Source organism: Cicer arietinum, chromosome 8 (genome assembly GCF_000331145.2).
Source record: "Cicer arietinum cultivar CDC Frontier isolate Library 1 chromosome 8, Cicar.CDCFrontier_v2.0, whole genome shotgun sequence".
Taxonomy (NCBI): domain Eukaryota; kingdom Viridiplantae; phylum Streptophyta; class Magnoliopsida; order Fabales; family Fabaceae; genus Cicer; species Cicer arietinum.
The window spans coordinates 19,457,388-19,467,519 of record NC_021167.2 but is presented as its reverse complement, the minus strand read 5'-3'; the positions used below and the strand labels follow the sequence as shown (position 1 = coordinate 19,467,519).

At 33.2% G+C, this 10,132-nt stretch overlaps 1 protein-coding gene across 1 annotated transcript in view; it reads right to left on the bottom strand.

The window, feature by feature from the left end:
• Positions 1-6,471, bottom strand: part of LOC140919086 (uncharacterized) — a 12,612-nt gene extending 6,141 nt beyond the window's left edge. Inside the window, exons 1-3 of the mRNA XM_073364605.1 lie at positions 6,392-6,471; positions 1,542-1,842; positions 1,291-1,435 (exon numbers count right to left, since the gene is read on the bottom strand). Coding sequence (XP_073220706.1) covers positions 1,291-1,435; positions 1,542-1,840 — 444 coding nt within the window. The 5' untranslated portion in view covers positions 1,841-1,842; positions 6,392-6,471. The remainder of the gene's footprint in view (positions 1-1,290; positions 1,436-1,541; positions 1,843-6,391) is intronic.
• Between the last annotated feature and the right edge of the window lie 3,661 nt (positions 6,472-10,132).

The window sequence follows — 10,132 nt, the reverse complement described above, 5'->3', positions numbered from 1 at the left end:
TGCTGTTGCTGGAAGGCAGAGTTCGGAGGATCCTGGTGTTGCTGTTGGAAATTTGGAGGCGGTTGCTGCTGCTGGGAGTATTGAGAGTAATTTTGTTGCTGCTGGAATAGTGGTTGTTGAGGCAAGTATTGAGGCCGAGGCGGGAACTGCTGATGAAACACAGGAGGAAATGAAAATTGTTGTTGTTGAAATTGTTGTTGTTGCTGCTGAAACTGCTGCTGCTGCTCTTGAAACTTTTGTTTCCACTCCTCATTCAATTTATCAATTGCGGCTTGTATCAGCTGTTGTGTCTTTTCTTCTTGCTCCCTTGCCCATTGCTTCTTTAACTGGTCAAGATCATTATCTATCGACGGACGATGAGATCGATCCGTACTAGCATAAGAAGAAGACGTCTCAGTCTGAATATAGCCGGTTGGACCTTTCTTAAAGGTTGATGATAAACTACCGGCACCCAGCACACGCCCTTTGTACTTGCCACCACTGATGTGCATAAAACTTGCGGTCTCATATTGTTTCCGCTGCACTGGACCAGCTCGCTGAGCAGGAGGAAGAGTAGCTTGATGATCATCCCATTCTTTCATGATTTGTTGAAGTTGTTCCTATATTAAAAATAAAAAAATAAAATAGTTAATAATTAATATATAATAATTTATAGGTCTAATTAATATATAACAATTAATATATAATAATTACCTGAATATTTTTTGATAATTCATCAGTATACTCATTTGTTTCAGGATTAACATGAAGATAGCGATGTATCTCAGCCTGAGTGACCTCCCTTCCAAGTTGCTTTTCCTAAAATATTAAATTAATGTCAAGTTTATAAGTTGGTGAAATGTGATGATTAATTGAATATAAATTAATAGATATATATTATAAATAATAATAAATTACCATATAATATTTAATTTCTCCAGCAGACATGGAACCTCCCTTATGAGTACTGGTACCCCTCTCAGATGCTCTATTAGTCTTTGCTTTTTCTCTCTTCTGTTTGTAAGCATCTGTGTTCCATTTCCTCCACAAAGCAGTCCAAACATTTTCACCAATCCAATTAGGCCGTTTTTCCTCCCCCTTATTACGTGCGTAAGCCAACATAGATGAGAGACGCTTTGAAAAGCGATGGTCAAATGAAGCCAAAACTGCGGCATCATGCTCTCTTTTCCAAGTGCATTTGGTCTGTTGTTTGTTGAAATTTAAAAAATATTAAAAATATAATTAGTAATTCAGTAAATTAATCAAATGTATAAATAAATAGTAATTAAATAAATTAATCTAATGACTTACTTTGAAACAATGTAAAAACTGATCAACTTCCCTAATTTGAGGTGTCTTATCCTCTTTTATCTCACCCCAAGACAACCATGGTTTTTTATATTTCTCTTGTATGACTTCAGCAATTGCCTTTGCAGATGATTTAAAAGGAAGATATCTTCAAAGTTTATATGCAAATTAAATATAAAAATAAATTAATAAAATTAATAATGTATTTACATTGCAATAATAATGAAATATTTAATCAATCATAGTTTACATACCCATCTCCTTCTGGAATGATGACAATGCGGTTGTAGCAATCAACACATCCGGGATCCATTATTTCGTCTAAGGTATAAGGCTCTACTGGGACCTCCGGATATAGAGGAATAGCTCCACCACTAGTACCAATGGACGGCATCGGCATGAGAGATGGGTCATTAACAACACGTTTAGCAACTTTTTTCTTACCACGTGATGTTTTGGATATTCCTCGTATTGCCGCCGTTCCTGTTCCTCCCGATCCATCCGAACCTCCTGATCCTCCTGCAGATCCTCCTACTCCCGACACTGAAGCCATGTCTATATATATATATATCCATATCCATACATATATATAATATAATATATGTGTGTATACAATTAACATAAGATTAATTAATAATGAAGTATACATAAATAAATTATAACACTGACATAAATAAAGAAATATATATAAAATATAAAAATATATATATAAGGTGTCGTTCATTTCAATTACAATATATAATATTATAGATATAGAAACACACATATATATATAATTAATTAATTGTCTTCGTCTTCGTCTTCGTCATCATCGTCGTCGTCATTTGATGAGTGAATTAAGTCATTGCCTTCATCATTCTCTAATTCATCTATTTCTTGTTCATCAACTTCTTCTCCAATGTGTGACTCATGACAAAGTTGACTAATAGTCTCATCTCCAATCACATGATCCAAATTTGACATTTCATCCATTTGAAATGCAACTTCTTCATTTTGACCTGCTTCAACTTCTTCGATTCCACTCGTTGGTCTTGTTTTGATTGCAGCACACCAACCTTGTTTGCTTCTGACAGTTGATGGATAAGGAACATAATAGACTTGTCTTACATTATGGGCCAGGGCAAATGGATCAAACCGTGGATATTTTTTGCTCATACGAATGTCTACAGTATTGGATATCAAATTTATTTTAGTTCCTCTGCTAGATGGATCAAACCACTTACAGTAAAACAACACCACTTTTTTCGCATAATCTAGGAACGTGTAGTCAATTTCGTAAATATGCTCAATTATGCCATAGAAATCTTCTACTACACCACTATCAGAGACACTTTTCATACAAACTCCACTATTAATTGTTTCTTTTCCTTCAGTCCAAGATTCGGTGTGAAATTTGTATCCATTGACGTAATAGGTGTGCCATTCTTTGAAACTTCTACTCGGGCCCATAGATAAGTGCCTTAAGTGGATGTTGATAGGAGTTTGTTCTTCGAGATGCACTTGTTGTTGAAACCATAATGGGAAATTTGAATGTATATCATCAGATGATTGTCCCGTATTTAAAAATGCCCTGATCGATGACCATATATATGGTGAATATCAATTTAATCATATAATTAAATATAATTAATATGAAGAGAAATTTGAAACGTACTCAATGTATGGTTTAACTTCGGTGCAGTTAATCAAAACGTGAACATGTGCCGCATTAAATACTTTGTCGCTTGGCCAGAAAATCGGAAAATCCCTACCAGCATGATGACCAGACAAGCAAAAAACTGATAAAGCATGTGGATGACGTATAACACTATCAGTAGCGTTTCTTCCGTTAACTGGTGACAACGTTTCGTTGTTGAAATAATGAGAACAAAAGTGTGTTGTTTCACGGTGAAGGTAAGATGAACAAATTGAGCCCTCAACTCTAGCTTTGTTTTTCACCGACCGTTTTGAATAACCCATGAACCTATAATATACAAAGAGATGTACAATAAGCTCCATGTATATATAAGTTGAAGTATATTGAAAATCAAGTATATGTATATATATATCACCTTTCAAATGGATACATCCATCTATACTGAACTGGTCCACCAAGCCTAGCTTCACTTGCAAGATGCACTGAGAGATGCTCCATGGAATCAAAAAACCCAGGAGGAAATACTTTCTCCAACTTACATAGAATGATCGGAATGTCATTTTCCATCTTGATGAGATCTTTATCATAGAGTGTTGAAGAACACAAATTCTTGAAATATTGACTCACTTCAATAAGTGGGTTCAATACATGTGTCGGTAAAGCACTAAAGGCAATAGGAAGTAAACACTCTAAAAATATATGACAATCATGACTTTTCATCCCATGCATCCTCCCATTTTCCACATCAGCACATCTTGCCAAATTAGAACAATAACCGTCAGGCGTCTTCAGCTCTTTGATCCAACGATAAACAGATTTGGCTTCATCAGTAGATAAAGTGTAATTCGCACGAGGTTTTAGGGTCTTGCCGTTTTGTTCCACCAACAACAAATCTGGTCGTCTGCAATATATACCTATGTCTTTTCTGGCTTTGTCATTATCTTTTGTTTTTCCTTTCACATTCATCACAGTATTAAATATGTTGTCAAAGAAATTTTTCTCAATATGCATTACATCGAGATTATGTCTCAAAAGATTATCTTTCCAATACGGTAGATCCCAAACAATACATCTTTTTATCCAATTGTGCCATTGTCCGTAACCTTGTGGTTTACAAGCCACACCATTAACAACATGTACCTTTGGCATATCTTTTACTTTATTCCAAACTTGTTCTGATGTCAATTTAAGCGGGGGTCCTAGACTTTCTGCATAGCCCTTCATAAATGTAGCTTTGTTCCTTCTAAATGCATGATCAGCAGGTAAAAACCTACGATGCAAGTCAAACCACAATGCTTTCCCGCCAAATTTTAAAGTAAATGCTTTTGTATCTTCCATACAAATAGGACAAGCTAATTTACCATGGGTGCCCCATCCTGACAACATCCCATAAGCGGGGAAATCGTTAATGGTCCACATCAATGCAGCTCTCATCATAAAATTTTCTCTCCGAGCAATATCATATGTCAAGACACCATTCCACAACATCTTCAAATCGTCAATCAAAGGTTGTAAAAAAATATCAATACCAGTTGTAGGATTAGAAGGACCTGGTATCACAGCAGCTAAGAACATATAAGGTTTAGACATACACATATCAGGAGGAAGATTGTAAGGAGTAACAATAACCGACCAACAAGAATAAGGAGTAGACGATGCTTGTATGTAAGGTGTAAATCCATTTGGGGATAATCCAAGTCTTACATTGCGTGGATCTGACACAAAATCAGGATGCATTTGATCAAAGTGTTTCCATGCCTGACCATCAGACGAATGTCGCAACTCGCTTGAATTTCTTCTATTCTCATAATGCCACGTCATCTTTCCTGCAGTTTGTATTGATGCAAACAATATCTGCAATCTTGATACAATAGGTAGGTAAAACATTGCTTTCCTTGGAATTGATTTTCCCCTACTTACCCTAGAGTTATTCCTTTGGTGATATCTTGGTTGTTGACAAAACTTGCATTCAACTAAGTTAGCATCATTGATACCAAATTCATTGTCATAATACAACATGCAACCTTTAACACAACAATCAATCCTCTTGACACTAATTTTTTCGCATCATAATAACTTTGCGGCAAACCATCTCTAACAGGTGTTGCGTCTAGCATCATTTTAGTCATCAAATCCAAAGCTAAATCAGGAACATGAAATTGAGACTTTAGACCTAATAGTCTAATACACATTGATAACTTTGAGTTTGAAGAACCTTCAAACAACGGTTTATTTGTCTCTTTCAAAAGACCATAAAATCTCTGAGCTTCTTCATTGGGAAGTCCATCGGTATCGTCATATTGATCTTCATTGAATGACAAATTAACCCCAACAGCATCCGAGATCATATCATTCATCGCCTCAAAGTGTTGATAGTTATAATAATCTATACCTAACATGTTAGTACTACTTGAAGGACCTATGTTATAATTCTCCACAGATGTACTAGTATTAGGCGCCGCCAGAGACTCTTCTCCATGATTAGTCCAAATCCAGTAGTTAGGCATAAATCCATCTGCATACAAATGCACTCTTATTTCATCTTCACTTTTAAACCGTCTACATCGACATAAACAACATGGACATCTCATTCCCCCTTCATCTTGGACAATTTGTTGCACTCTCGCAAAATTCAGAAAGTCTTCAACCTTGTTAGCAAAACGTTGTTTAAGACCCTTTCTTCCAGGAAAATTCCTATCGTACATCCAACTACGGTATAAATCCATATATATATATATATATTTATATATGTGTATATATATATATATATCGATGTTTTATATATTAATTGCTTTATTTTTCAAAAGCATTATATATAAATTTTGACATATTTATATGTCAATTAGGGGAGCATGCATCTGCACACAATATAATATATTATTATCAATACAATAAATATATATAAACCGAAATAAAATTATATATATATATATCAATACAATATAATATATTATTATCAATACTATCAATACAATATAATATATTATTATCAATACTATCAATACAATATAATATATTATATTATTATCAATACAATATAATATATTATTATCAATACTATCAATACAATATAATATATTATTATCAATACAATACAATATAATATATAATATATTATTATCAATATAATATATATATCAATACAATAAATATATATAAACCTATATAAAATTTTAAATGATGTTTTTTTAAAAATCAAGACTAATAATCAAGACTTATTTATAACAAAAAATAATAATATCATCAATTTTAATAATGTTTTTTTAAATAATAATTATATTAAAACTAATATATTTTAACCGTGGTTTGAAACTTTAATTTATCATATATTAATATGTAAACAACATCATTCCTATTTTTTTAAAAATAAATTTATAAAACTAATCTAAATATAAATATTACTAATCTATATTTTAAAAATAATATATATATTTACTAATCTAAATTTATAATATATAAAATACTAACTTGATGCCGAGTAGCGTCTGACTTCAAGCTTTCACTCACGTACGATATGCTTGCAAGTCTTCGAAATAATTAACAAGCACTGTAAAAATAAAAATCAATAACATTAATTAGTTATATCAAATTAAAAAATAAAATTATAAAACTACATATATAATATAATTTATACTTTGAAAATTTAAATGAAGCTTAAGAGTAATTTTGTGTAGAGAGAAGGAGGAGAAAATAGTTAGAATGAGGTTTTAGAGAGAAGTTGGATGTGAAAAAATAAATTAGGAGCGGGAGAAATATATATAGTGTTACCTTGAGCATTTGTGGCGGCTAAAGCAGCCACAATGCCAACGGATACTTCACGTTTGTGGCGGCCTGGGCAGCCAGAAAAGCCAACGGCTATAATGCCATTTGTGGCGGCCTTTGCCGCCAGAAAGGCTAACGGTACTATCCATTTGTGACGGCCTGAGCGGCCAGAAATGCCAGATGTATTGGGCCTCCTTTGTGGCGGCCTTTGCAGCCACAAATGCCACGTGCGCATTCCTTTGTGGCGGCCTTTGCAGCCACAAATGCCACTGATCACGTCTGCCTTTGTGACGGATTTGGCCCTCACAAAATTGATTTTTTGTGGCTGTAAAAGCCCTCACAAAATCCTTAAATATTTAATGGATTTTGTGACTGCCTAAGCCCTCACAAAATCAAATGTTGTGATTTTGTGAGGGCTTAGGCAGCCACAAAATCAAGTTAAATATTTAAAAATTTGTGAGGGCTTTTTCGGTCACTAATTTGTGAGGGTTTTATTCGGCCACAAAATATTTATAAAGTTGGTCACAAAATGGTGTTTTTCTTGTAAATATTCAAAATTGAAATAAAAAATAAAATAAAAAAGTCTAGTTTTTTAAATGATGATTGAACGTACAGTATATGTGAGAACGGCGTAGAGGAACCTGTATAAATCATTGATTAATTTTCTTTCTCTAAACTTATTTAAATTCTACAATTTCATTCTTTATTGATTTTTTAATTCAGAGTTTGGTAGAGAATTTATCATTTTACATTTTGATTCATAGAAAGATTAAAAACTTAGAAAATTATGGTTTGAATCAATATCTCACTTTTATTTGTTGATTTAAAAATATGTTCTACAATAGTCTCAACATTAAGGATTTAATTCATCGTTGAAAGTTCTATGATTCATAGTGATTCTATCAATAGTGAAATTACTAAGTGTTGGCACTCCTCACTAGTTTGATTGAAGTTAAAAGTTCAATCAAATAATCTCTCTTTTGCAAATCTACTAATGTACTTTTTCGTTAACTATTTACTATATCATTGATATTTGTAATACGAATACCAATTTGATAATGTACGTTGAGTCAAACACGTCTCCAAAATTGTTTTTCTCTTGCGTGCCTAATTGACTCTAATAATTTCTCAATGTATTATTCAACCCTTTCTAGAGTTCATTGAAAAAGTCATTTGTTGTGTAACGAGTGATATCAAGAGCCCGATCTTTTTGTGTTACAAGTCTAATGGCTTAAAGAATTATCAAAATGACTTAAAATGTAATTTCAGAACCAATTGGAGCATACAATAGAACATCCATTTTCAAGGGCATCAAATATTTGTATTGAAAAAAAAAAATGAATTAAAGTTCATATCATTTCATACAGCTTTGATGTATGACATACGATTGAAAAATGATTGTTTGTTATGACATTTGATTGCGTTTCAGCAAGTGTACTGAATCGTTGCAAGTAATAATAAAACGGTAGTACCGAGTGTCGAACTCAAGGATTGCGTTTTACTATTGAATTATATTTGATTACTAGAATTGAACAAAAAGGTTCTCAAGTTGATTGAAATAATGTTTGAAATTAACAACAATAATAAAATTGATCTTTTATAATGAGAAAAATATCAGGGATGAGTTTCACTTCGAATCCAACCTTGGTGTCTAATTTGATCCTAGTTACTGAATTCCTTTATTGAATTATTACCGAATTCTCTTTATTATTCTTGCCCTAATGTCTTAGTGACAAAACCTTTAATTCCAAAGTAACCCCTAATTCCTTAGTGGATTTAAGATTAGAATTAAGCATTACCGTATAGAAATTCTCTTGTAAATTATTGCTTTGCAACTAATTTAATTGGTTTCATGACCTGCATCTATCCCTAGACTACAAATTCATGAATTTCTCATCTCAAGCATTCGTAAAGTCCACTTCCGTTTCAAAATACAAATCGTAGAACATTTTAATGTTGATCAAGCAATAAAAAGCATTAAGCACAAAGATGAGAAAAACAATTCAATAAACTCATCCATATAACTAGAAATCAAATCAGAAAAATAAGGGTTTCATCTGGTTACACTAATCCCTAACAAATAGGGTTTAGTTACTCATGACAGAGATACAAAAGATAAAGATTAAAGAAGAATTACAAGAATGATTCATGGATGATTCTTGATAAAACTGCTTCAATGGCGTTAGAAACGGCCGTCTTTGAGTTTCTATGCTAGGGCACAAGTCTCCCAAGTTCCCAAGAGTTAAAAAGATCCCTAAAACAGTAAAAATCTGCGTTTTTATGGTTACTGGTGCGCGTCGCGCGCCCCAGGCGCGGAAAAACGCGCTCCAAGCGCGCGTTGGCAGAGCCTGATGCTGAGAAATGCGCTCCAAGCGCTCAGGACGCGCTCCAGGCGCATTTCATCTGTTGTCTGATGTATTGTGCCTTTTACGCATCTTTTGAGTTTGACTTTGGTCCCGGTGTCTTCATGAAAGTTGTAGATATGGATCTTAGCTTTCATTAGCACTTGGGATGACACTACTTGGACATCTAGAACTCCAGATATGGCTGAAATACTCCACATATGTCATGTTGATTTTTCACCAAAATTCAGCACTGCACTAAAACAAAACGCAATGTAAAATTACGACAAATTCCTACTTAATCAACGAAATAAAAACAAAAAACATTTTATTAACTCAAAGAACAAAAATCAACAAAATATATCAAATAAATCCTTAATTTAACTGATGATTGAGGATAAATAAGACTAAAATAGTGGGAAAATATGCATATGATGAAGAGTCATCACAACCCCAAACTTAATCTATTGCTTGTCCCCAAGCAACAATTAATTTCATATTTGGTCCTGTTAAATGCACACTTAAATTCAATTTCTCAAATTACATCAAACTCAAATTTCAAAGTTCTTGCTACTGCAAAACATTCATCATGCTCTATGGTTGTTTTCAAAAATACAGACAACAAGATTTGTACACCTTGGCATTCATTCATCAAATTCAACTCTCTCTTCACACAATCTCACCAAAATTTCTCTCAAGTGTTTAGAAAGGTTTATGAATTTATCACTCAAATCCTAGAACATGCATCACGCTACCATAGGCTTGAAAAAATTCTAGTTAGCAGTCACAATGCAGTAAACACATACATTTTTGGAGGACTTTCGGGTTGTAATGGGGCTTAGGTAAGGGTAGGACATTTTAGGATAGTAGGTTTTACCACTTAGAGTTAGGCATACATTTCCACCTTATTCTACCTTTTTTTTCTTCCACCTTTTCATTATGGAGAGTCTCAAACATTGACAAAAGAACTAAGAAGATATATATATTTTTTCTTCAGAGTACACAAATTGAATTTTTTTTTCTTCTTTCTTCTTTCATTTTCTTTTTATTTATTTTTTTTTCTTTTTGTGATAATCACCACCCCAAACTTAGAAAGTTGCTATCC